This window comes from Lepus europaeus, chromosome 4 (genome assembly GCF_033115175.1).
Source record: "Lepus europaeus isolate LE1 chromosome 4, mLepTim1.pri, whole genome shotgun sequence".
In the NCBI taxonomy this organism is placed as follows: domain Eukaryota; kingdom Metazoa; phylum Chordata; class Mammalia; order Lagomorpha; family Leporidae; genus Lepus; species Lepus europaeus.
In genome coordinates, this window is record NC_084830.1 from 138,308,073 (window position 1) to 138,334,713 (window position 26,641).

A 26,641-nucleotide genomic window follows, 5' to 3' on the forward strand; every position below is an offset into this window, starting at 1 on the left:
CAGCCGGCCAGCGCCCCTGCCTCCACCCCCTCCACACCACACACAGCTCAAAACTGGCCCTCCTCTCACCGGCAGGAGCCTGGGCTCTGGGGGACAGGCTCCAGGTCAGGGCCCCTGCATGGTGGTGGGGGGGAGGACCCGTCTCTCCTAAGGCACCGACGACCCTCTCAACCCTGGCTGTTATGTAGGGTGCGAGAATGGGAGAATGGGGAGAGGGGCTTCTCCCAAGGAGAATGCGGCTGTTCCCACGGCCGTGCTCGCTGTCCTGCAGGCTTTTATTGATCGCGAGAAGCCTAGGCTGGGCCCCTTGCCCGGACCTCTGTACCCCGTTGCCCTGAGGGGCTCCAGAGGGGCTCTGCAGCTTGAGGCTGTTCCTATCCGCGACTTCTGGATGTCCAGCTTTCGTCCCTCGTTAAACCGGGTGCCCCAATCCAGTCACCTTGCTGGGTGCAGGAGATGCGCCCTGGGGACTTGGGTTTCCACCTCTTCTCCGTCCTTGGAGCAGGACCTGGAGGGGATGCACAGGCGGCCTCCGCAGCTTCCCTTTCTTTCTTCCTCGGTCCCCATCTCCTTCTGGTCCCTGCCTCTTTGTCCCTCTCCCTAGGGCAGTCTCGGCCCCCCACCGTGTTCTGGTCCCTTTCCGGGGAGCTCCGAGCGCGCAGGGCCTGCGGTAAGTGGGGCGGTTGGGTAAGGAGCGCAAAGCTGGGGCTTGCACAAGGAGCGGGCCCCCGGCCCGCCGAGCCAGCGGGCCGGGCGGGGCGGGGCGGGGCCGTCGGGGGAGGGCAGAGGGGAGGCGGGGCCGGCGGCCGGGACCCAGGCCTCGGACGGCGCGGCGGGCACCGCGGAGCGGACGACGGCCGCGCAGCTAGGTGAGGACCCCCTGCGCCCCGCGGTCTTGCTTCCCAGACTCCTCCCCGTCACCTCCTCGAGGGCCTTCGTGGGCGCCCCGGGCCCCTCCGCGCCGGCGGCCTCCCCCTCCCCGCCGCGCGCGACCCGCCCCTCCTGGCCGCGGCCCGGCCTCTGCCCCCTCCCTCCGGCCCCCTCCCTCGGCTCAGCCCGCGCTGCCCCGCGCCGCCCCGCGCCGCCCGGCCCGCCCCCGCCGCTCCTGTCCGGCCGAGCACCTCCTGGCTCTCAGTCCCGTGCGCCCAGGCGGCCTGAGTCACAGGGAAGCTGGGGGCCCTGAGTCAGGGCCCAGGCTCGGCACCCCGGCCCTGGATGCTGAGAGAGGCCAGAGCTGATGCTGGGACGAGATCAGGAGGCCCGGCCACGGGGAGAGAGCTCTGCAGACGGAAGCCCAGGGTCAGACACAGCTCAAGACCTGGTTAGAACTGGGAACTGAGGCAAGAGCAGCCTTCACGGCAGAGCAGCACAGAGGAGCGGGCGGGCAGAAAGAGAAGGATTTTAGAGGGAGTGGGGTAGGGGCAGGAGCAGGGTCAAGTTGTTAATCAGACATATGCAGGCACCGGGCCCAGGGGCTGACTGGGAGAGACCTGAACCCCAGGGCAGGGTAGGCTCAGAGAAAGCAGAGAGAGGGTGGTCACTGCACGCCAGTGAGTCCCTGCAGAGTGTGTGGGCGGAGCGTGGAGTAGACCCTAGGGAGCTCTGGGACCCTGGTCCCTCCAGCCCAGTTCTCCACCCTGGGCCAGTTCCCCAAGTGGCCTCTATCCAGACCAGGATCCACACTTTGGGACTGGTCAGGGCTCTCTGGGCAGCCTGACCACAGCAGGCAGGATGTGGGGGCGGCCAGGCTGGAGAGACAGGAAGGAAGTCTGAGTGGAGACAATAGGTGGAAGGGGAGGAGGAACAGGGAGCCTCCAGGATTAGGATGTCCAGCTTGGAAACCAGCAGGAGTGGGGTCTGCCCCGCCTTGCTCCGTCCTGGCCTGCCCATCTTCCCACCCTGTGTCAAGGGCAGTACCTGGCCGCATCCCCCTGCCCACTCAGGGTCCCATGCCCTGTAAGGCATGGGCAGAGCCTTGAGCCAGGCCCGGGGTGGGCAGGAGCCAGGGAAGACCCTTCCTCTCTCCAGCCTCCGTTTCCTCAAGTGCGTGTATAGGAATTCTCGTGTAACGAGAAGCCCTTTCTGATGTTCCGGGAGGGCTGTCCTGGTGTTCCAGATTACTGGCCTTCAGGCTTTTATTCTCTGGCGGAAGACTGGAGGTCGGTACTCCCTGTGCAGGCCTTAGACTGTGGGGCAGGGCGGGGGGATCTCAGCCTGAGCCCTCCCTTCACCCTGCCCCTCCCCCCAGCAATGGCCTGAGCCCCATGGCTGCCCCTCAGGACCTGGACATCGCTGTGTGGCTGGCCACGGTGCACCTGGAGCAGTATGCAGACACGTTCCGGCGGCACGGCCTGGCTACAGCAGGTGCAGCCCAAGGCCTGGGCCATGAGGAGCTGAGGCAATTGGGCGTCAACGCCACAGGGCACCGGAAACGCATTCTGCGCCTGCTGCAGGCGAGCAGTGTGGAGGGCCCTCTGGATCCCAAATCAGATAGCACCATGGAGCCATCCCCCAGCCTGGACCCCCCAGCCCAGACTCCCAAGCCTGTGCCCAAGCCCAGGACAGTGTTCAGTGGGCTCACTGGCCCTGCCACCACCCAGAGACCTGGGCCGAGCCCAACCTTCCGGGGCCCAGAAGTGTCCAGGAGTCCAGAGTCCAGCCCGAAGTCCCCTCCACTCCCCACCTCCTCCTCTGGGCAGCCGTCATCCTCAGATACGGTGGAGATGACGCCCAATGCCATCTACTTCGGCCTGGACTTAAGAGGCGGGGCCCAGGCAGCCCAGGACATGTGAGTGGGGTTGGCTCCCAGGGATCGGATGCTGGGTGGAGGCAGGGCATGAAGGCTTGTCCTTCCTCCTGTCTCCCGTAGTAACTGATAGACTTGTCCCTCAGGGTCCCAGACAGCTCCCAGAAAGCCGCCCCCACCCCTGCCCTGAGACCCGCCACAGGAACAGGTAGGTGGTTTGTCACGGGTTTGGGGACCTTCAGGTGAGTCCCACCTGATTGCTCTCCTCCGTCTCCCCTCCGCCCCTTGCCAGTGCACATCATGGATCCCGGTTGCCTGTATTATGGTGTCCAGCCTGTGGGGGCGCCAGGGGCCACTGACAGAAGAGAGGGCAGAGGTGTCTGCCAGGACAGGGCTGAACACAGGTGCGTACTCTGCAGGCTGTGACGGGAGGCAGAGGGGCGTGTGAGGAGCAGCTGAGCTGCTGTATCCAGTTAGCCATCGACTGTGCATTGAATGCCAGTGAGTGCCAGCCCCGCACCCAAGGTACAAGGTGAACGTAACTGACCCAGTGCCACTCTTGGGCAGCTTAAGACTCAGCTTGAGACAGGCGATAAAACAAACAGACAAATGGATACATAAACTAAAATTGCGAGAAGGGCTTTTTGTTCTTTCATTCAATAAATATTTACTGAGCAGCTATCACGTGCCCCGTGTAGGTACACAGACCTCCCTGCCCTGGTGGAGAGAGAGTGAAATTTTTTTTTTTTTTTTTTTTGACAGGCAGAGTTAGACAGTGAGAGAGAGAGACAGAGAGAAAGGTCTTCCTTTCCATTGGTTCACCCCCCAAATGGCTGCTATGGCTGGCGCTGCGCCGATCTGAAGCCAGGAGCCAGGTGCCTCCCCCTGGTCTCCTATGTGGGTGCAGGGCCCAAGCACTTGGGCCATCCTCCACTGCCTTCCCGGGCTATAGCAGAGAGCTGGACTGGAAGAGGAGCAACTGGGACAGAATCCGGCGCCCTGACCAGGACTAGAACCCGGTGTGCCGGCACCACAGGCGGAGGATTAGCCTAGTGAGCCGCGACGCTGGCCCATTCATTCTCTTTTTAAAATTATTTGATTTACTTGAGAGACAGACACAAGAGACAGACAGCGCTCCCACCCGCTGGTTCACTTCTTAAATGCCTGTAATGGCTGGGACTGGGCCAAGCCAAAGCCAGGACCCAGGAACTTGGCCCAGGATTCCCACATGGGCAACAAGAACACAACTGACTTAAACCGTCACTGCCTCCCAGGTAGCGCATCAGCCAGAACCTGGACTCAGGAGTGGAGCAGGGACCCCAACCCAGGTACTCCACAGCAGGACACAGGCATCACAGCCACTGGGCCAGTGCCCACCTCACTGTCTCCCGCGCCCTCTCTGATCAGGCGTTCACTGCCGGCCCCCTGAGGCAGCTCCTGACAAGGTCTCCAGCAGCAGACGGCTTGGCAGCGCAGGACACAGCTGGCCCCTCCTCCTTACACACTTGCTTCACTTGGCTCCCAGGACATCACATTTTCCTCTTATTTTTTTAAGATTTATTAATTTGAAAGACAGAGTGACGAGAGGGAGAGGGAGAGGGGAGAGGGAGAGGTCTTCTGGCAGACGCCACGGCTCAATAGGCTAATCCTCCGCCTGTGGCGCCGGCACCCCGGGTTCTAGTCCCGGACGGGGCGCCGGATTCTGTCCCAGTTGCCCCTCTTCCAGGCCAGCTCTGCTGTGGCTGGGAGTGCAGTGGAGGATGGCCCAAGTGCTTGGGCCCCTGCACCCGCATGGGAGACCAGGGGGAGGCACCTGGCTCCTGGCTTCAAATCAGCGCAGTGTGCCGGCTGCAGCGCACCAGCCACAGCGGCCATTAGAGGGTGAACCAACGGTAAAGGAAGACCTTTCTCTCTGTCTCTCTCTCACTGTCCACTCTGTCTGTCAAAAATAAAAAATAAAAAATAAAAAAAAAAAGAGAGAGAGAGAGAGAGAGATCTTGCATCCATTGGCTTATTTTTCAAAGGCTCGCAGCAGCTGGGGCTGAGCCAGGCTGAAGCTAGAAGCTGGGAATCCATCTGGGTCTCCCACGCGGGTGCCAGGGACCCAAGGACTTGGGCTGTCGCCTGCTGCCTAGGTGCATTAGCAAGAGCCAGAGCTCAAGCCGGCACTTTGATGGGGATTTCCAGCATCCCAAGCCAAGGCTTAACCTGCTGTGCTGCAACACCCACACGTCTCCTGGTTTTCTTTCCACTTCACCAGCCTTTCCTTTGCTTTCTAGTCGGTTTTACTGATTCTTCCTTTCTCCCACCCCTCTTAATAGCCGACTGCGCCAGGGCTGTGGTCTCAGCCCTCTTCTCCGCCCACACTCACTCATCTCAGTGCTGACACCCGGCGCACCCCCCTCTCTCAGCCTCTAGACCTGTAGGCCAGCAGCCTACTCGCCATCCCTTCCTGGCTGTACAACGCCTACCCCATACTCAGGGAAGTCTCAATCTACTCCCCAGCCCCGCCTCCCACCTGCTTTACGAACTCTTCCCCCGTCTCGGACCACGGCAACTCCACGGCCTTTCACTCGCTCAGAACAGTCCTGTCCAACAGTGGTGGTAAATTTTCTAGTAGCCACATTAAAGAACTTAAGACAGGTGAAATTAACTTTAGTAATAGCTTTTATTTAACACAGCCAACTCATTAACATTTTAGTATCCAGCCATCATAAAAATTACTATGGCGATGTATATCTATATTTGTTATATTCATCCGGTATTGCTCTTCTCATCCTGAGCTGCTGAGGTCTGGCAGGTGTTTTACATTTACAGCACATCTCGGTCCACTCACACACTCCCTACGCTCAGAGCTCACTGGTGGCCACCACACTGGACAGCGCAGGCTCTGACCACGGCCCTCCCCAGTTCTCAACTGCTCTTTCTCTCCCACATCCCAAGTTGGTCTGACAGCCTGCCTTCAAAATATAGGCCTTCTCGTCAGCCCCACCATCACCATCCTCCGGGGTCTCTCACTTCCATTACTGCAGTAACCCCAAAGGTCTGCTTCTGCCTGTTGCACACCATCCCAACACAACACTGGAGGGCACCATTCAGAAGTAAGTCAATTTCTACCCCCCCCCCCCCGACTTCCCATCCAACTTGGAGTCAAATCAAAAGGCCCTCAAGGTCCCACCTGATGGGGCCCCTTTACCACTCTGGCATTATCACCACTCTCCGGGTCTATGCTGCTCCATCTCCCCCAGCTGTGCCACCACCTCCTCAGCTCCCAGATTCCCCTGGGCACAGGCCTTGGGTGAAGCCTTATCCTGGCCATGGCCCAGGTGTCCTCATGACTCACTCTCTCATCTCTGTCAAGCTTCTACTCAAATGTCACATTCCTAACCGCTCTAACTCTTAATTAAAAAAACAATGTCTCCCCCACCCATTACCCACCAGCCCACCTACCCTGCTCTGTTGTCTCCCATGGCACTTAACACCTGGTAACAAACTACTTATTGTGCTACTAATTCACCTCTTGTCCTCACTTGGCTAATCCTCTGCCTGTGGTGCCGGCACCCTGGGTTCTAATCCCGGTTACTCCTCTTCCAGTCCAGCTCTCTGCTGTGGCCCAGGAAGGCAGTGGAGGATGGCCCAAGCACTTGGGCCCTGCACCAGCATGGGAGACCAGGAGAAGCACCTGGCTCCTGGCTTCGGATCAGCACAGGCACCAGCCGTAGTGGCCATTTGGGGGGTGAACCAACGGAAGGAAGGCCTTTCTCTCTGTGTCTCTGTCTCTCTCACTAACTCTGCCTGTCAAAAAAAAAAAAAAAAAAAAGAATGAATAGAGGGAGAAGCGTTCAAAACATACAGATTATTTTTTTTTTCTAAAAAACAAAATGAATTTATTTTGGATGACTGCAGTCACAGATTGTGGTTTTGATGAGTTTTCAGCAATAAGCCGAGTGTTGGGCTGATGGTTCGTAGCAGACCTGAAGTCAGGGAAAAGTTTTTCCGTAGGAAGGAGTGTGATGTATGTTTGTGAATAGGAATCATCTAGTGGAGAGAGAGAGCTACGTAGGAGAGAGAAGGGGAGAAAGTATGGAGTGATGTCTTTGTGTAGGTGAGAGGAACAAGATCAAGTGCACAGAGGAGGGTCTGGCGTAGACAGGGGTGTTTATTATAGTCACAGGAGGAAGGCAGAGTAGGTTCGTGAAATTGGGCAGATGTGGTGCTGGGAGTCTGCGGGGGTTCTCTCTGATTGCTTCAATTTCTCAGGGAAGTAGGAAACAAACAGCATAGCTAGAGTAGTGGTTCTCAGCCTTAGCTGTACCATAGCCGGGGGGAACTTTTAAAGCTACAGGTGCCTGGGCCTCACTCCCAAATTTCAGTGTTTGAGCTGGAGCCCAGGGACTGATTTTTTTTTTTTTTAAGTTTCCCAAGTGATTCTGTGCTGTTGAGGTGAAAACTACTATGAAGTGAAGAAAATGCTAGAGGACTCCACCCAGGGTGGTTGAGGAAGAGCTCTCTGAGAAAGTGGCCTGGAAGAGGAGAAAACATAGCCCAGGAAAGCGTGGAAGGAAGCGTGTTTAGGCAGAAGGAACAGCATGTGTAGGGGCTGTGTAAGAGGGAAGAGAACCTGGTTGGATGGTCACAAGCAAGGGTAGGGGTAATGCAGGCAGGGACTGGGGGAGTAGCCATCTGCACCAGGAGCCTTGTGTACGAGTCCTTGCGGCTTGTGGTAGGGAATCTGGGTTTAGCCTAAGTGCAAGTGGGACATTATTGAAGATTTTCACACTGGAAAGTAAAATGATCTCATTTGCATTAGTTGGAAGAACACGCCGTGGCTGCAGGAGCGTGATGGTAGGAGGGGGTGGCTGCCAGAGGGGGGCAGGAGTAAAAGCAGGTGACCAGCTGGGCAGCTCACATCGCCCCAATGAGAGCTCCTGAGAACTTAGTCCAGGGAGAAAAGGTCAGGAACTTTCTGGAGAAAGCACCAATAAGATGCATTGATTAGATGTGGGCAGTCAAGGTGGGGAGCTGTCCACACAGCCTGCCTGCAGCGTTCTCACCCAGTGAGAACCTCTCAGCAGAGGCAGAGAGGAACTGAAAGTTTCCCATTAAAAATCCCAACTAAGATCAGCGAGCAAGCTCCATGTGACTCTTTCGGGTTCCCAACCTGTTCCCCTGATGAAAAGCAGACCCAGTCTCTGCCAGGCAGTCTACTAGGTGCTGGGGGTGGGAGAGAGATTACAAAGAGGGTGTCCAGGATCTTGGATCTAATGCATGCCCCTCCCGTCCTGGCTCCTACAAGGCTCAGCAGGCAAGACCTGGAAGCACGGGAGGATGCTGGCTATGCTAGCCTTGAGCTGCCCGGGGACTCCACACTCTCACTGCCCACGCTGGACACGGAGGAGACCAGTGATGACCTCATTTCACCCTATGCCAGCTTCTCTTCCACGGCAGACCCGCCCACGCCCCTGCTCAGTGGCTGGCTAGACAAGCTGTCCCCTCAGGGGTGGGGTTCCTGGGAAGACAGCGGGGGAAGGGGGAGGCTGGGAGTTGGTGCTGGGTCCAAGTGCACCTGACCCTGTCCAACCCCAAACTGATCTTGGCTCCTTCCTTTCTCAGAAACTATGTCTTCCAGAGACGCTTTGTGCGGTTCAATGGGCGGAGTCTCATGTACTTTGGCAGTGACAAGGTGGGGAGCCAGGGGATGTGTCATGGAGACTGGGGAGAGGGAGGGGAGAGGGCCGAGAGAGGCTTGGATGGGAAGGAGAGGAGCCTGTGGCAGGGAGTGGTCCCTGCACAACAGATGCCAGCGTCTAAAGCAGCTGCTCAAGTGGCTGTACCCACGACTGGGGGATTGGGTGTTGATGGCGCGCAGGCCGGTGCAGGACCAGGGGCCGTGCACGTGGTCCGCTCCTTTCCCCACAGTCACGGGACTCTTTCTCCAGGACCCCTTCCCCAAGGGTGTGATCCCTCTGACGGCCATTGAGATGGCCCGCAGCAGCAAGGACAACAAGTTCCAGATCATCACTGGCCAGAGGGTGTTCGTGTTCCGCACAGAGAGCGAGGGTGAGAGGCCGGCCCGCCAGGTCAGGGCTAGAGGGAGGGAGCCCGAGGGAACGCACAGCCCGCTTACCCACCGTCCTGTCCCTCACCCCCCAGCTCAGCGGGACACGTGGTGCTCCACGCTGCAGTCCTGCCTGAAGGAGCTGCACCTCCTGGGGTCCCCCCGGCCCCCCCAGCTGCCGCGACCCCTCCGCACAGGCATGCTGGAACTGCGCGGACACAAGGCCAAGGTGTTTGCTGCCTTGAGCCCTGGAGAGCTGGCACTGTACAAGAGTGAGCAGGTGAGGAGGGCTGGGCGGAGGCTGTGGGGCCTGGCCTGGTCCGTCCTGGCGCCTCACGCCCCCACATCACCAGGCCTTCTCTCTGGGCATTGGGATCTGCTTCATTGAACTACAAGGCTGCAGCGTCCGGGAGACCAAGAGTCGAGGCTTCGACTTGCTCACACCTCACCGTTGTTTCAGGTGGGGACCAGACTGGGGGAGGCAAGGCTGGAGGACTCTGGGGGGAGGCCCAGGGTGCAGAGCACAAGAGGCCTCTGTAGTGGGATGGTGGTGGAGATGCACTGATAGGAGTCCAGTGAGCAAGAGCTAGGCACCTTGAGGGTCTGGGCTGGCCCAGGTACGAGCTGTGGTGGCTCCTGCAGGGACGGCCAATGGGATGGGACTTTGGGCGGGTGGGCGTCCATGCCCACGGACTGGCTGTCCACCCCTTAGCTTCACAGCCGAGTCTGGGGGGGCTCGGCAGAGCTGGGCGGCCGCTCTGCAGGAAGCAGTAACCGAGACCCTGTCTGACTACGAGGTGGCTGAGAAGATCTGGTCCAATCGGGCAAACCGGCACTGTGCGGACTGTGGGGCCCCCCGCCCGGACTGGGCTGCCGTCAACCTGGGCGTGGTCATCTGCAAGCAGTGTGCGGGTGAGGGCTGGGGCCTCGGGCCCAGAGTGGGGGTCAGATGGGCTGCCCCTGGGCCGGCAGGCTCAGGGGGCCTGTGCCACGTGCCTCTCACACCCTAACAGGTCAGCATCGGGCCTTGGGTTCTGGGATCTCCAAGGTGCAGAGCCTGAAACTGGACACGAGTGTCTGGAGCAATGAGATAGTACAGGTCTGAAGAGCAAGGCGGGAGGAGTGGAAGGGGAGCCCCCACCAAAGGCTTTGGGCCCAGCTTGGGGGCAGGATGGGGACCCCTGAGTTCCTGTCACTTGCCTTTGCCCCTTGTCATCCTGCAGTTATTCATCACCCTGGGCAATGATCGTGCCAACCGCTTCTGGGCAGGGGCACTACCCCCAGGCGAGGGGCTGAACCCAGACTCGACCCCTGGCTCCCGGGGAGAGTTTATCTCCCGGAAGTACCGGCTGGGTCTCTTCCGGAAGTCCCACCCTCAGTGTCCTGATCACGGCCAGCTCCTCCAGGTCAGAGGGACAGGTTGGGGCTGATGGCAGTGGTGAGGGGGTAGTCTCTGGGTTTGGGAGCAGGAGGCTGTTGGTGGGGATCGGGGGTCTGTTCCTGGGGCTCTCAGGTTGGGTTTGGGGCTGACAGAGCCCTTCTGTCCCTGCAGGCACTGTGTGCAGCTGTGGCCGGCCCCAACCTGCTGAAAAACATGACCCAGCTCCTCTGTGTTGATGCCGCTGAGGGCGAGGAGTCCTGGTCCCCTTCAGCCCTCAATGGCAGCTGTCCTAGCCTTCTAATCTCAGGTCATCCGCCCAAGACTCTTCTTTGTCCTCCTTGGAATTTGTGGTCCCAACCTCTGGCGTGGTTCTTCCAGGGGGCCCCTACCACACAGAGACCCAGCCTGAGCAGTTTCTCTAGCCCTTTGGAGTCTCAGATCTAGTTTCCTGAGGTCACGAGATGACTGATAATGTCCGTGACCCGGGGTGGGTCTGGGTGTCCCAGGAGCTCGTGCTGGGCCCCCTGGGCGGGGTCACCCCGTAGGCCAGGAATTTCAAAGTAATGGTCAGCTTCACCATGCTGATCTCCTCTGGCCAGGCCAGAGGGGCTGAGACCTCTCAGGGTGGCCTATGCTGTCTGCGTGGCTGGCTGGTGAGGAGTGGCAGTGGACAAGGGCTGGAGTGGAGGCCTTCCTGTCCCCTCGCTCCCCTCCCACCCTCTTCTCTGTCCCATTGGCCATGCCACCGGTAGAATTGGGCCTCACTGACTTTCTCTATTTGATCCTAAAGGGGGTGAGGCCGTCCCCCAGCACTGGGCTGACCCGACTACCTCTCCTTCCCCTTGCAGACCCCTCGCCTGGTGTGTACAATGAGGTGGTGGTGCCAGCCACTTGCAGCAGCTTCCTGTACTGTGGTCCCGTCAGCAACAAGGCTGGACCCCCTCCCCCTCGCAGGGGCCGGGATGGTGAGGGGCAGCCGAGGGATGGAGGGCATAGGGAGGGACCGATGTGGGAGTGAGTGTAGACACGTGGACTGGGAGCAGAGGGCTGGGATGGGAAAATGAGGCCGTGCTCTGGAGTGGGCTGGGGCACTTGGGGTGAGAGAGGCGCCGTGTGAGGTGGCAGCCTGGGTGACAGTTAAGAGCCTCTGCTCTGGAGCCAGAGTGCCTGGGTCAGATCCCAGCTCTGCTGCTTCCTACCTCTGTGACTTGGGCAGGATGCCCAAGATCTGTGACTTGATTTCCCCATCTGGAAATTGAGCCTGGATATAATTTCTACTCCCTAGGATTATTGTAAAGATTATATGGGGGTCCTACCTGGGCAGAAGGTTTGGCACAGAATAAATATCTGGTAACGGGCTCTATGGCAGTGGGGCCAGGGGCCAGCTGCCCACTAACCATCTCTGTCCCCTTTAGCTCCCCCCCGCCTGTGGTGTGTGCTGGGAGCAGCTCTGGAAATGTTTGCTTCTGAAAGCAGCTCTGAACCCCTCAGCCTCATCCAGCCCCAGGATGTTGTGTGTCTGGGCGTGAGCCCCCCACCCGCTGACCCAGGTGACATGGACAGGTAAGACCACCCCCGTACTGTGCTCACTGTACTGCTCATTTCGCTCTCCCTACTCGCTGGCCTGACAGCCTCCCCCGGCCTCATCCCTGCAGGCTCCCCTTTTCCTTTGAGCTCATCCTCACTGGGGGAAGGATCCAGCACTTTGGCACGGATGGAGCGGACAGTCTGGAGGCCTGGACCAGTGCCGTGGGCAAGGTGAGGAGGCACGCCCCTCCGCGTCCACTGCGGCCCAAGGTCGCCCTGGCCCTGTTCTGTCTGCTCTCACTCCTGCAGCGGCTCCCAGCGCTTCGCTCTCAGCTGAGGCTGGCCAAGGGCTTGTTCCATGCCGGGCTCTGTGTTAGGCACTGCCTACTCACTGTCTGATTTAATTTTCACAACAGGCCTCAGACCTAGGGCTTGTTAATGTTCTACACATAAGAAAACAAGCCTCGGAGGTTATAAAGTGAAAGTCACAGAGTTAGCAGGCACCAGCAAGCAGGAGGAAAACCGGACCTCTGCCTCCAGAGCTCAGGCCCTAAGCCTCACGGAGCCACAGAAGAGCTGCTGCTCTCCCTGGGCCCCGGTTCTCCAGCAGGCCCAGAGGCACAGCCAGCCTCGTGTGTCCCAGCTTCTGCATTGTTAGACAGTCTCTGCATCTGGGACCCGATTTCTGGAAGTAAAAGTTCAGGCCCTGCTGTCAGACATCCTGGGAGTTGAGTCCTACGGCTCACAGCCTGGGAGCTGCTCCACGCCTGGAGAGTGGGTGTGAAAGTGTCTCCCCTGCAGCGGAGGATGGAGTGACATGTGAGGCCCCCCCACGGTGTGTGGGTGTTGAAGTCATAATGAGGGCGGTGGTGAGGATGAGGATGGTGACAGTCTCTCCCGTCCTGTAACAGCTTTGCCTGAAGCTGCGCTCCAGCTTCACCTTTTCACCCTGGCGCCTGCCTTCCCTTCTGACAGCTTCTCAGAAAGTCGTGTGCAGCCTGTGGCTCCTCCTTAACCCCTTGCAGCTGCCTTCCTCTGCCCACCTCTCCCAAGCTGTGCTGACTGCCCATTTCCAAAACCCAAGGGTATCTTGAGGCCCCACCAGGCTCTCGGCGGTGTCGGACACGCCTTGGCTGGCGATGCTCCGTGCACTCTTGACAGCCCCCACAGATTGTTTCCCGTCCTCAGACGGCTTGGCCATGGCCCTCCCAATTGGGTCTCAGTCTCCCAGAATGGCCCCGAGTGCCTCTGAGGACTGGCATGCCACACTGGTCTGGGGACTCTTTGTTATGGTCCATGGCAGGATAAGCACTGAGCTGAAGCATCTAGAATCTTTATAGCCATTTCACAGAGTCATTTTATGTGCTGGCTTCAATTTTAAAGCTTAAAATCTTGTATAGCTTTGTTTCTTCAGTCTTCCAGCAATTTTTAAAAACATTTATTTATTTATTTGAGAGGTAGAGTTATAGGTAGACAGAGAGAAAGGTCTTCCACCCGCTGGTTCATTCCCCAGATGGCTGCAATGGCCGTAGCTGGGTTGATTCGAAGCCAGGAGCCAGGAGTCTGGGTCTCCCATGCGGGTGCAGGGGCCCAGTACTGGGCCATCCTCCGCTGCTTTCTAAGAACGTTAGCTGGGAGCTGGATTGGAAGAGGAGCAGCTGGGACGCGAACTGGCACCCATATGAGATGCCGGCACCACAGGCAGAGGCTTAGCCCACTACACCACAGCACCAGCCTGAAGATTTATTTATTTGAGGGCAGTTACACAGAGAGAGAAAAACAGAGAGAGAGAGAGAGATCTTCCATCTGCTGGTTTACTCCCTGGCAACAGCCAGGGCTGGGCCAGGCAGAAACCAGAATGTAGGAGCTTCATCCAGATCTCCCATGTGGGTGGCAGGGCCCCAAGTCCTTGAGCCATCTTCTGCTGCTTTCCCTGGAGCGTTAGCAGAGGGACTAGCAATCCATGTTTACTTTATTTATTTATTTATTTATTTTTTGACAGGCAGAGTGGACAGTGAGAGAGAGAGACAGAGAGAAAGGTCTTCCTTTTGCCGTTGGTTCACCCTCCAATGGCCGGCGCGGCCGGCGCACTGCGGCCGGCGCCGCACTGATCCGATGACAGGAGCCAGGTTCTTATCCTGGTCTCCCATGGGTTGCAGGGCCCAAGGACTTGGGCCATCCTCCACTGCACTCCCTGGCCACAGCAGAGAGCTGGCCTGGAAGAGGGGCAACCGGGACAGAATCCGGCGCCCCGACCGGGACTAGAACCCGGGGTGCTGGCACCACAGGTGGAGGATTAGCCTAGTGAGCCATGGCGCCAGCCGGGAGATTTTTTTTGTCTCTCCCTCTTTTTGTAATTCTGCCTCTCTGCCTGTTTATTTGAGAGGCAGAGTTCAGACAGAGAGAGGGAGAAACAGAGAGATCTTCCATTTGCTGGTGGCTCTCCAAAAGGCTCCAACAGCTGGAGCTCAGCTGATCTAAAGCCAGGAGCTTCTTCCAGGTCTCCAGTGTGGGTGCAGGGACCCAAGCACTTGGGTCATCTACTGCTTTCCCAAGCAATTAGCAGGGAACTGGATCAGAAGTGAAGCAGCTGGGACTTGAACTGCTGCCCATATGGGATACTAGCACCTCAGGTGGAGGCTTAACCTACTATGCTACGGCACTAGCTCGAAAAGTAAATCTTAAAAAAAAAAAAAAAAGGTCTATAACAAATTCCTGATCCTTTACCACGGGTAGTTTGAGAAACACTGCTTTGGGGTCCACCTGAAAGACCCCTTCCTCAGGGGGCTGCTCCCAGATCCCCCACCCTGGGGTGGGGGGTTCCCCAGGGCGGAGGACTGCAGTTGGAGCATTTGGCCCCCTGATGAAGGGCCCAAGGCTGCCACACGGGAGCAAACTGAACTGAATTTCTTTCCTCTCTTTCTCCATCTCCTGTCTCCTCCTTGGGCCTTGCCTATGTTCTCTCCCCATTGCTTTTCATTCCGCCTTTTCCTCTTCTCTCCATCCTCCCTGCTGTTCCCTCGCCCTCTGCTTTCCCTCCCCACCCCTGCCTCCTCTCCCCGTGCCCTCGGCCTCCCCTCTGCAGTGGTTCTCCCCACTGAGCTGTCACCAGCTGCTGGGCCCTGGTCTGCTGCGGCTGGGCCGCCTGTGGCTGCGCTCCCCCTCCCACACAGCCTTGGCCCCCGGCCTCTGGCTGTCAGCATTCGGCCTCCTTCGTGGTGATCACCTCTTCCTGTGTCCAGCTCCGGGCCCCGGCCCCCCGGCCCCAGAGGACATGGTGCATCTCCGGCGGCTGCAGGAGATCAGTGAGCAGGGGTGGGGACAGGGATGAAGGGCGGTTGCGGAGGTGGGCAGGACGGTCCCTATGGGAAACTGCAGAATATAGTAGCTTCAGGTACGAGCTCCCAAGTCAGACTCTCCAGATTGAGACTCTACACTGTATCATCTCCTAGCTGGGTGCCCTCTCTATGCCTTAGTTTGCTCATCTTTAAAGTGGGCACAATAATAAGACATTGCTCAGAGGGGTTTAGTGAGGTTCAGATAAGGTCAAACACATAAAATACTCATCACAGGGCCTAGCGGGAGGCAGCTTGTTAGTCCTCAGTAAATGCTATGCCTTATGAATGTTACCGTTACCAGTTTTCTTTGGTGTCACTTGCTGGTTGGGAAGGTGATTGAGTACTGTCACTGTTGTCCTTTCTCCTGAAAGAGGAGGGAAGGGGGATAACACTATAGCACTTTGGGGACAAGTGGCCTGGGTTGGAGCTCTACTTTGTCACCTGAGGCAAGGTGACATCCGTACAGTGGGTGCAGGTTATGAGGTGTTGTTGGGAAGGCTTTGGGCCTGCAGCTGCATACCTTAGGCATGGAGCAAGAGTAGTCACTGTGATGAAGATGATGACAATGTCCAATAATTCTCCCAGGTGTAGTCCCTGCAGCTGACACCCCAGACAAGAAGGAGCATTTGGTCCTGGTGGAGACAGGAAGGTAAATGTTTTGCATGCCTGCCCTGACCCGTCCCTCCTTTCTGGAGCCCACCACAGCCCACTTCCCCAAAGTTGCTTCCCCAGTTCAGGGACCGTCTGGGAAGAGTGTTGCTGCCCCCTGCTGGTGTCTCTGTAAAGTCACTTTCCTGTGCTCCTGGGCCTCCTTCCCAAGACCCCCTGGAGCTGGCTCTGACTCAGACTCTTGGGTCTCAGGACCCTGTATCTGCAGGGAGAGGGCCGCCTGGACTTTGCAGCATGGAACACAGCCATTGGGGGAGCAGCCGGTGGGGGCGGCACAGGGCTGCAGGAGCAGCAGATGAGCCGGGGGGACATCCCCATCATTGTGGATGCCTGCATCAGTTTTGTCACCCAGCATGGTGAGTATGCACCGGCTGGAAGGGTGGGGGTGGAGATTGTGGGTGCCACCAGGTGAGGGGTTCAGTCACCTGGAAGAGCTTAGCTTCCAGAGACTGCAGCCCGATACCACCAGCTGGCAGCGTGGCTCTCGGCAAGTGGACTTAATCTTCCAAGCCTCAGTTGGCTCGTCGGTGAAGTGGGGCTTAAGGTCCTCATTTTCCAGGGTAGTTGTGACTGTGATCTAGTGCATGTCTTTGCCTTGAGCACAAGGCCTGGCAGGTAAACAGCACTGCTGGGGCATGGGCAGGAAGGGAGAACACAGCACAGCAAATAGGACTGAGCGTGTAGAGTTGTGCAAACAGGAGGGGCCGTGCAGCACATCCCAGAAGACCAGGGATGTGCTGCACTCCTGTGAGATTTTCCAAGTGCCATGTGCAGGGTCAGCTATGCAGGTGGTCCCCAGAATTCTTTGTGAGGTTCTGGCCTCTGTTCTCCAACTAAAGACCAGATAGAACCTCTCTGCCGTGCAAACCCTCTCTCAAAGGGTGGACTCTTGAGAAGGGAAATTTACAAGAAGCCATTGGGGACGGTCAAGGCAGGGAAGGCACCCCCATGAATCCATGAATAGGTGTGCTCACTGGTGGACAGCCGCAGCTTCTGATGCTCTCCATGCCCTGGCGGTGCCTGCATCCCGTGGCTGTGCCTACACCAGACCTCTCTCTCCTCGGTCATCTTCATGTTCAAAGGGGCCCAGTGAGGAGCCCTGGAGACAGCGTGGGGGTCACAGCCTGCCCTCCAGGCGCCCTGTGCCACCACTGTTCATTCAGCAGATACTTGTCGAGCTGCTGCTGCGAGCCAGACGCCAGGCAGACGGCGGGGAACAGGGAAGGTCCGACGAAGCTCCGAGCCTAGTGGGAGAGACAAACCCCTGTCCGTTCTTGGGATGTGTGGGAGTCGTGCTCTATCTTAAAGTCACAGCAGACACTCAGTGAATTCTGAATACTGCTCTGGAGTAACGACAGGCTTAGTTTTTTTCCTGTGAGCCTCTGGTTACATTTTCATCAACGGAGCAATACCCAGTAGGCTTGCTTTATGTGTTTTTCTGTGTTAAGACAGCTTATTTCATATACATTGTTGATTCATTAGCACTGAACTCCAGGCCGGTGTGACTGTAACTCATGCCTGAACCAAGCTTGTCTGACATATGTATTTGCTCTGCAAGGCACATCACGGTTTCCTCATGCTCAGGAATACTAGGCGACAATTCAGCACTACACTTGGGGGCTGTTCCAAACAGTGGAATCACCAACAAGGAGCACAAAAATCTGAGCAATGTACCTGTAAATGTACCAGGAAAAAGACATTTGTTTACAGGATGAGATCTTAGCTGGAAGCATGCATGGTGGTGGCTGGCTGGGTGGAACTAGGGAGGGGTAGGGGTGGGGGTGTGGGGAGAAGGGAGATCAAACTCTTTCCCACTCCCTGTGAGCTTGGGCTTGCAAATGACTGTGAAAGTGTCAGAAGTACAGTTGGCCCTCTGTCCTCAGATTCTGCATCTATGTATTCAGCCAGTCTCCAAAAATATTTGAGTAAGAAAAAGTATCTATTTTAAAATTTCATTTTATTCGAAAGACAGAGAAAGATCAATCTTCCATCCAGTGGTTCACTTCCCAAATACCTGCAATGACTGGGGCTGGGCCACACTGAAATCAGGAGTCTGAAACTCAACCAGGTTCCTTACATGGTGACAGGGACCCAAGTACTTGGGCTGGCATCTGCTGCCTCCCAGTGCATTAACAGGAAGCTGAATCAGAAGCAGAGGAGCCAGGGCTTGAACCCAGGCACTAGCAACTAAGCCACAATGCCAGAAGTTTGCCCTGTGCAGACTTTTACTTCTCGTCATTGTTCTGTAAGCAATTTAGTATCACAATAATGTACGTACCATTTGTGTTGTATTAGACTTTATAAGTAATCTAGAAATGATTAAGAGTATACAGAAGGATATGTATAGGTTATATGTAACTACTATACCAGTTTATTTTATTTAAAGATTATTTATTTGAGAGGCAGAGTTACAAAGAGAGAGGGAGAGACAGAGACAAAGATCTTCTATCCACTGGTTCATTCTTCATATGGCTGCAATGGCTGGAGCTGGGCCGATCAGGAGCCAGGAGCTTCTTGTGGGTCTCCCATGCAGGTGCAGGGGCCCAAGTACTTAGGTCATCTTCCATTGCTTTCCCACACAGTAGCAGAGAGCTGGATTGGAAGAGGAGCAGCAAAGACATGAACCAGCGCCTATATGGGATGCAGACATTGCAGGCAGAGGCTTAACTTACTACCCACAGCACTGGCCCTATATACCTTTTTTTTTTTTTTTTTTTTTAGCTTTATTTTATTTATTTGAGAGGTAGAGTTACAGGCAGTGAGAGGGAGAGACAGAGAGAAAGGTCTTCCTTCTGTAGGTTCACTCCCCAAATGGCTGCAATGCTGGAGCTACTTCCGGGTCTCCCACATGGGTGCAGGGGCCCAAGCCCTTAGGCAATCTTCTGCTGCTTTCCCAAGCCACAGCAGAGCTGGATTGGAAGACGAGCAGCAGGGACTAGAACCAGCGCTCATATGGGATACCAGTGCTGGAGGCAGAGGATTACCTACTGCGCCATAGCGCCAGCCCCCGCCATGTACCATTTTCTATAATGGTTTCGAGTGTCCACAGATTTTGGTATTTGCACAGGCAGGGGTGCGTCCCCGATAGATACTGAGGGACAACCTACTGATCTGGGGGGGTTACAGATGAATTTTAGTGAGTTGGGCAAATGCTCAAATCCGGAATCCGCAGATGTGAGGCTCAACACTATTGTGATTTCAGAGCGTACGTGCCGGGGATGCTGTGTGTGGGGCAAGGTCGGGAAGGGCTTTCTGGGAATGAGGACTACAGCAGGGACTGTGGAGGGGCAGATTTCCCATGCCACACAGGGGCCTACAGAAGGGCTGCTGGGTGGCTGGTGGCTTGTGTCTGCGCAGTGGCGAGCAGGCAGGGCTGGCTGTTTGCAGGGCTCCGGCTGGAGGGTGTATACCGGAAAGGGGGCGCCCGCGCCCGCAGTCTGCGACTCCTGGCTGAGTTCCGCAGGGACGCCCGGTCCGTGAAGCTCCGCCCAGGGGAGCACTTCGTGGAGGACGTCACTGACACGCTCAAACGCTTCTTTCGAGAGCTTGATGACCCCGTGACCTGTGCACGGTTGCTGCCTCGCTGGAGGGAAGCTGCGGGTACTCCACATCCCTGCGAACCAGGGCCCGGCCACGATCTCCAACCCCATGCCCAGAATCCTGGAGGCTGTCTTGCGGGGTTGGGTAGCCCCCATCCCCAGTGTCTGCCCACCCTAAGGGGGTGGGAGGGAGACAGAGGCACATCAGTCCTGGGGTTGTTTCTCTGAAACCCTTTCCCTCCACTCCTGGATCCTCTCCAGCCTGCCTCCGTTCCTTCCCCAGAGCTGCCCCAGAAGAATCAGCGCCTGGAGAAATACAGAGACGTGATCGGCTGCCTGCCGCGGGTCAACCGCCGCACGCTGGCCGCCCTCATTGGGCATCTCTATCGGTCAGCATGGCCAGACCCCTGCAGACTCCCTCCCTGACCTCTCGTCGCCCCCAGCTCACCCGGCGCCCTCCCCTCCCCTTCCTTGCTGCATTCCACAAACGGTGGTTATGTGAGAATGTCCTAGCATGAGCGTTTGGAGGATGGATTCAGGGCCCAGCTACCACCTGGCTCCTTCCCAGCCGTGTGACTTGGGAAATGTCGCTTTCCTCTCTGGGCTCCCTTTTCCTCCTTTCTGAAAGGAAGGAGGTGTCACGAGTAGTATCCACCACATAGATAGTGATAATTCAGTGAGATGAGTCTCATAAAATCCTCCGCACCTGGCATGTCGTAAACCTTCAAAAAAAATGTCAGCCACCAAGAGTCTTTTGCTTCATTATTCTGTATCATGGAGAGGGTTAGCAGTTAGACATGCAAGGGTGAGTAAGATGGAGATCTACCCTTGCCAGTCTTTTGGGGGTACTTGCCTTATGGGTGGTTCTGGGGTAAAGCCCTGGCTGGGTTGTACAGATGACACCACGTTACCAGGATAGACCAAGTATATGACCAAATCCAGCCCATTTCCTGTTGTTGTTAATGAGTTTTCTACATAAAGGATAAAGCCATACCCATCCACTTAGATACTTTCTGGAACCCTTTTGTGCTACCACAGGACCTTAAGCAGAGACTGTGTGGCCTGCGAGCCTAGAATATTTTCTGTCTCTTTATGTAAGAAGCCTCTGGCCCCTGCCACATTTGTAATCACCCTGCCTCAGTCTGCCCACTAGCCTGTGAGCTCCTTGAAGCCAGTGTGTGTCTTACTGCTCCATCCCATGCCCTTAGCCCAGGACCCGGCAAACAGCAGGGGCTGAGTGAACGGATGTGTGGAAGTAGGGATGTACAAGCTGCATTCTCGTGACCCTCATGCCGCCCTGCAGGGTGCAGAAGTGTGCGGCTCTAAACCAGATGTGCACCCGGAACCTGGCCCTGCTGTTTGCACCCAGTGTGTTCCAGACGGACGGGCGGGGGGAGCACGAGGTGCGGGTGCTACAGGAGCTCATTGATGGCTACGTCTGCGTCTTTGATGTGAGTCCTTCCTGATCCCTCACCTGATCTCTTCCCTACCCCTGCAGGATCCAGAGTCTACCCCCAACAAGCACCCCCCACCCTGCCCCAGGCCTCAGGTGACCTTCCGCATCAGGAACCACCTCCTGGAACCCTGGGCCTCTTTCTCCCACAACCGTACTGCCAACACCCTTTTCCCATTGGTTCTTAGCTCTTCAGGCCTCCAGCCCTCTTATCCAGGTGCCCTTGGCCTTGAGATCTGCCCTGCTTGTCTCCTTTCACAGATCGATGCTGACCAGGTAGCTCAGATTGAGTTGGAGGTCAATCTTATCACCACCTGGAAGGATGTGCAGGTAACTTATCCTGACCTTAGACTGCTGAGTGGGGCAGAAAAGGGGACATCGAGATGAGAAGCTGACCTGCCCACTTGGGGAAGTTCCTTTTCAGCCCAGACTTCCTTCTGCACGCTGGCCCGCAGCTCTCTGGGGGACAGGGGAAACCCCAGGAGGAAATTGTTGGGGAGTGAGTTTGGTTAGCGCTTGCTCCCTTCATTCCTCTGTGGAGTTTCTTCCTTATAAGATGGTGCACCATGAGCAGCACCGCACTTCAACATGTAAGCGATCCAAGAAGGAGTGAGAGCATCAGCAAAGCCGCGAGGATAGAATAAATACAATGCAAATGTTAGCTGAGGGCTTGCTGTGTTCCGGGCACCTCTAATCCCATTTTTAGTGTCATACAACTCCAAGTATTACATAGTCCCTTTTTTTTTTTTTTTTTTCAAATAAAGAAGTCACTCAAGGTGGCGCTGTCCAGAGCGTCAGGGTTGGTAACCAGGCTGTCTGACGGCAGATCTGTCTTAGCCACGGCCACTGCTTTGTCTTGCAAAGCACTGTACCCAGCCTACAGATGCAGTTCCACCTGTAGAAGTCAAACAAACACAGAGAGCAGTCTCAGATGAAGGAACTCTTATTTGAGAATGAACAAAGAATGGGGTTGCAATCTAGGACATGCATGCACAGGGTGGCCTCTGGCGTGTCTGGAGAACAAAAGGAAGGTTGGGGGTTTAATCAGGACAGAGACATCTATGCAAGTTATTTCCAAAAAAAAAAGGTCATTGGCACTGTCGGTGCTTACAGGAGCTGGCCAACTCTGGTTTATATAGTTACTGTGGAAAGCTATTTTGAGGTCATGGTTGGCAGATCGATCTTCAGTTGAAAAGTCAACAATAAGGCAGGCTGTCTGGTTAGGTTGGTTTGGCACTTCCTGGAGTAGGCGTCCATGGCCTGAGTGTTTCCCCTTTCAGTGGAGTGTGACTAGAATGGCTGCATTTTGCATAACAAATTTTCATACCACTCCTGGAGTTTTCCCTTTCAAGGGCCTGGGTGATGTTGGTGGCGGTGGCAGGGAGGCAGTGAGGGTTGGGAGACCTTTGTGGCCACAGGGAAGTCTTTTGTGTCCTCCTGACTTCTTCACCCCTCCCACAGCTGTCCCAGGCTGGAGACCTCATCATGGAGGTCTACCTAGAGCAGCAGCTCCCAGACAACTGTGTCACCCTGAAGGTCAGTGCCAAGGGGGCTGGAGGGTGACGGGACTGTGGTGGGGGCAGGGGCAGTGGCCTGACCAGCAGGGGTTCTCTGCTCTTGCCCTGACCCCAGGTGTCCCCAACACTGACTGCCGAGGAGCTGACTAACCAGGTACTGGAGATGCGGGGGACAGCAGCTGGCACAGACCTATGGGTGACGTTTGAGATTCTCGAGCATGGAGAGCTTGGTGAGTGTGACCGTGTTACGTGCATGTGTGTGCATGTGTGCTCGGGGGCGTGTGGTTAAGGTCTTCACTGACTTCGTGGTCACCACATGTAGTGGACATTCTATTCTGGTCATCCATGTGAGGGGACATTCAACACGACACTCCTCCCTCAGCTTTAGCGAGCCCTCCAGCTCTGGGTCTCCCTGCTCACCCAGAGGAGACGCCGCCCCTTCTTTTGCTCGATTCTGACCCAGAGTACAATTCTGGGCTGCTTTCCCTTCTCTGTCTACATTTTCCTTGGTTCAACTCTTCCATCTTCGTGGTGTTAGTGCCACTAATATGCTGAGACTCAAGTCGTATCCTGGCCCAGACCTCTCTTCTAACCTCAGGACTTACATATCCAATGCCTCTTTGATGCTACCACTTCTCAAGGCATCTCAAATTTAAAACATCTCAGACCAAATTCAATTCCTAGCCCTCTCCCCTAACAAAAAGTGCAAGTCACTTTCCTTCCCAGCTCAGTCCCTGGCACCACTCACCCGGTTGTTAAGGATGGAAACCTCTGGATGCCTTCTTTTCCTTTATCTGTATAACCAACCCAGCAACTAGTCCTGCTGATTCCATTAGAATCTCACTTCTCGTACACCTCTACCGCTGGCGCCACCCTGGTCAAAGTCACCATTATTATTATTCTGCTTCCCAACATCACCTACTCCAGTGTATGGCCCTGGGAAGGAAGAGTTGGGCAGCGTTCCATTCTTGCCTCCCCACAACCCAGTGTGCACACAGCAGCCAAATGAACAATTCAGGCCTAAATCAGAGCACTCATTCCCATAGCCCAAACCCCCCGACAGCTTCCCACTCAACTTCAGATTCTTTATCACGGCTCAGAAGACCCTGGGCTAATTTTCAGGCCTCATCGCACATCACTGGTTCCCTCATCTGTCTTCTTTGATGTAGCCACATTGGCCGTTGAGTTCCCCAAATACATCTTTCCTGATTCAGGGCCTTTGTTCTCATATTTCTACCCCCTGATCTTAGCGTGGCTTCCTCTTCCTGATCCGTCAGAGCTCGGAATCTCATCCTTCGGATGCTACTTCCCAAAGGAAGGACCCTATCTCAGCCGCTGCCCTGCTGCTCTCAGCTTGTTTCTTCCAAAGCAGTTGTTGGTCTGCGGTGCTTTTGTTTGCACACCTGTTCGTGGCGTGCTCCTTCAGCCAGCTGTGGGCTTTGTGAAGGCAGGCCAGGTGTATCACCCTCACTGTGGATCCCAGCGCCAGCACAGTGCTAAAACAAACATGTGTGGCTGCATGGTTAAATGGATGAATGAATGAATGAATGAATGACTACTGGGACATGAGTTGAGGGCTATGATGATTGGTACCTGTTCCCATCTTGCCCCTCCAGAGCGGCCACTGCACCCCAAGGAAAAGGTCCTGGAGCAGGCCCTACAGTGGTGCCAGCTCCCGGAGCCCTGCTCAGCCTCCTTGCTTTTGAGAAAAGTTTCCTTGGCCCGGGCCAGCTGCCTTTTCACAGGTGAGCCTCCTTCCCCGACCCAGCATCCTCCAGGCCTGCCTCCCAGGCCTTTCCACCCAGCGCCGCTTGTCTGCACCCAGGTATCCGGCGTGAGAGTCCGCGTGTGGGGCTGCTGCGGTGTCGTGAGGAGCCGCCCCGCTTGCTGGGCAGCCGCTTCCAGGAGAGGTTCTTCCTGCTGCGTGGCCGCTGCCTGCTGCTGCTCAAGGAGAAAAAGGTGAGGCCCCGGGGCCAGAGGGGAGGGGCACGACGGCACCTGCCCTCTGCTCCAACCCCTGTGCTCTCACCAGCCTCGCTGCTTCTATGACCTTGACCTTTCTGTCTCTCCACACTCCAACCCTCCTATGACTTCTTGACCTCAATAGCCACCTCACTGACTCCATTCGTGTTCTCAGAGCTCTAAACCGGAACGGGAGTGGCCTCTGGAAGGTGCCAAGGTCTACCTGGGAATCCGCAAGAAGTTAAAGCCCCCCACGCCGTGAGTGTTCTTCCCCAGGCCACACTTCCATGCCTTCCTGCCACCATCCCTCCGTCTGGCATTTCCGGTCACTGCATCACTGGTCTTTGCCTTCCAGATGGGGCTTTACGTTGATACTGGAGAAGCTGCACCTGTGAGTATCTCTCAGCCAGGCTTCTCTGGCCCAGCCCTGCACACGAACCCCGCCCCTCCCCTTCCCTCCTCCGCCCTGACAGCCAGGACCCCCTCTCCCCATCTGTCCTTCTCTGTCACCTGCAGCTACCTGTCCTGCACTGATGAGGATGAGATGTGGGATTGGGCCACCAGCATCCTTAAAGCGCAGGTGAGGGAAAGGAAAAGGCTGGGGGCTGGGTCCGTGGTCTCCCTGGGACCCAGCTATATCCCTCCGTGCCTTCCAACTGCTTGTCCTCTCGCCAGCACGATGACCAGCAGCCAGTGGTCTTACGTCGCCGTTCCTCCTCTGACCTTGCTCGTCAGAAGTTTGGGACTATGCCTTTGCTGCCTATCCGTGGCGATGACAGTGGAGCCACCCTCCTCTCTGCCAATCAGACCCTGGTGAGACCTCGAGGCCTGCGCCAGGCCCCGCCCGATCCCCGCCTTTCCTCTTGGCATGCTGCAAGAGGCATTGCTGTGCCTGCCAGCCTGGCACCCCCTCTGCTCACGGGGCCCCTACCCTCCAGCTCCTCTGTGGCCCCAGTCCCCACCGCACCCCCCGCCAGGCCTCACTGTGTCTGTCTCTCCCTCGCCTCCTCTGCATCCCACCTGTGCTCAGCGGCGACTACACAACCGGAGGACCCTGTCCATGTTCTTTGTGAGTACTGTGCCTGCTCCGGCTATGTGCCTGTCCCCGGTGTGTCTCTGTGTTTGTCCTGATGGAGGCCTTCAGAGCGTGTAGGGGTGTGGGGGTAAGGGCCGGGTGGAAGGGGTGAGGAAAGTGAGAGGTGGTAGGATGTGGTGAGGGGAGGAGAAAGTGGTTGCAGAATCTGAGTGCCTTCTGGAGTCAAGCCCCGGCTCTGCCACTGTGTGACCTCGGGCAGACCGCTTCACATGTGTGCACTCACTTCGCTCTTCTGCGGTGTGACCCACTGCACAGGGCTGTGCTGTCATTCACGCCAAGCGCTCTGCAGAGTCTGGCCCGAGGCAGGCCTCAGGAAACGTGAGTCACTGACTCTGGCCCTGCCTTTCCAGCCAATGAAGTCATCGCAGGGGTCTGTGGAGGAGCAGGAGGAAGTGGAGGAGCCCGTGTACGAGGAGCCTGTGTACGAGGAGGTGGGGGCCTTCCCCGAGCTGACTGGGGACACCCTGAGCTCCTTCTCCAGCACACAGGAGTGGGCAGCCATGCCAGACACCCCCCTTACCAGCCAGAGGTCCTTTGAGCAACCCCCTGCCTCCAAAGCGAACATCCTGGGCCAGGAGGAGGGGCCGCCTGAGCCCCCTCCGGGCCCCCCTTCAAAGAGCAGTCCCCAGGCCCGGGGGTCTCTGGAGGAGCAGCTGCTCCAGGAGCTCAGCAGCCTCATCCTGAGGAAGGGGGACACCACTGCGTGCCTGGGAAGCCCCCCGCCCCCCAGCCCCACTGGGCCTCCCCCACAGACACCGGGCTTCCCCACACACGGCCCCCATTCTTCCAGCCTGCCCTCCAGCCAGCCCTTCACATGACTGTAGGACGGGCAGTCTGAGGGTGGCTGCCCGGAAGGCCCACACCGTCACCATGGCAGGCACTGTGGGGAGTCTCCTCGACCCTGTCTGGGAAGACTCCAAAACAAGGTGTGGTGCTGGGCACGGGGCGCTGGACCGGGGGCTCTGGAGGCCGTGTGTCCCTGGGCAGGTCATGGCCCCGCTCTGGGCCTCAGCTCGTGTATGTGTATCACGAAGTCACAAACCAGGAGAGCAATGGACATCAAACTGTCTTTCTCAGAGCCTCATTAAGCCTCACTCACATACTCTCTCTCCCTCAGTAAGGGCAGCTCCTGCTTTATATACTTGATACGTAGGGGTTCTACTACATTAAAGGAAAAAAAAAAAAAAAGGTTTAGAAGCCAGAAGCCTGGATGAAGTCCAGGGCTATCCTACCCTACTTCCTGCATTCTGGGACTTTGCTGAAGTCCTGGCATGGGAGATTGATTGGGGTTGGGAGCTGGGGCAAAGGGGAGCCAAAAAAGGAAGTGTCACTATTAATAAACCTTGGAACCAAAA

The 26,641-nt window shown here is 56.7% G+C and overlaps 1 protein-coding gene across 4 annotated transcripts; it reads left to right on the top strand.

Annotated features, from left to right (window-relative positions):
- The first annotated feature begins 821 nt into the window (after positions 1–821).
- Positions 822–26,641, top strand: ARAP3 (ArfGAP with RhoGAP domain, ankyrin repeat and PH domain 3). 4 transcript variants are annotated; one of them, XM_062188934.1, is made up of 34 exons: positions 822–869; positions 2,045–2,159; positions 2,249–2,788; positions 2,893–2,954; positions 3,039–3,150; positions 8,043–8,246; positions 8,360–8,429; positions 8,686–8,806; positions 8,900–9,084; positions 9,158–9,264; positions 9,517–9,716; positions 9,818–9,903; positions 10,028–10,210; positions 10,357–10,492; positions 11,034–11,150; positions 11,601–11,748; positions 11,841–11,943; positions 14,798–15,017; positions 15,636–15,699; positions 15,912–16,075; positions 19,107–19,319; positions 19,542–19,647; positions 20,562–20,709; positions 20,973–21,041; positions 22,173–22,247; positions 22,344–22,458; positions 23,845–23,973; positions 24,054–24,187; positions 24,366–24,448; positions 24,546–24,581; positions 24,707–24,770; positions 24,866–25,003; positions 25,221–25,259; positions 25,637–26,641. In XM_062188934.1, the coding sequence occupies exons 2-34, from the start codon at positions 2,086–2,088 to the stop codon at positions 26,102–26,104; spliced, it is 4,713 nt and encodes a 1,570-aa protein (XP_062044918.1). In that variant the 5' UTR covers positions 822–869; positions 2,045–2,085; the 3' UTR covers positions 26,105–26,641. The 4 variants fall into 4 exon arrangements, with proteins under 4 accessions (XP_062044918.1, XP_062044917.1, XP_062044919.1 ...); XM_062188933.1 differs by lacking the exon at positions 822–869 and having other exon boundaries at positions 1,151–2,159; XM_062188936.1 differs by lacking the exon at positions 822–869 and having other exon boundaries at positions 2,080–2,159; positions 2,280–2,788.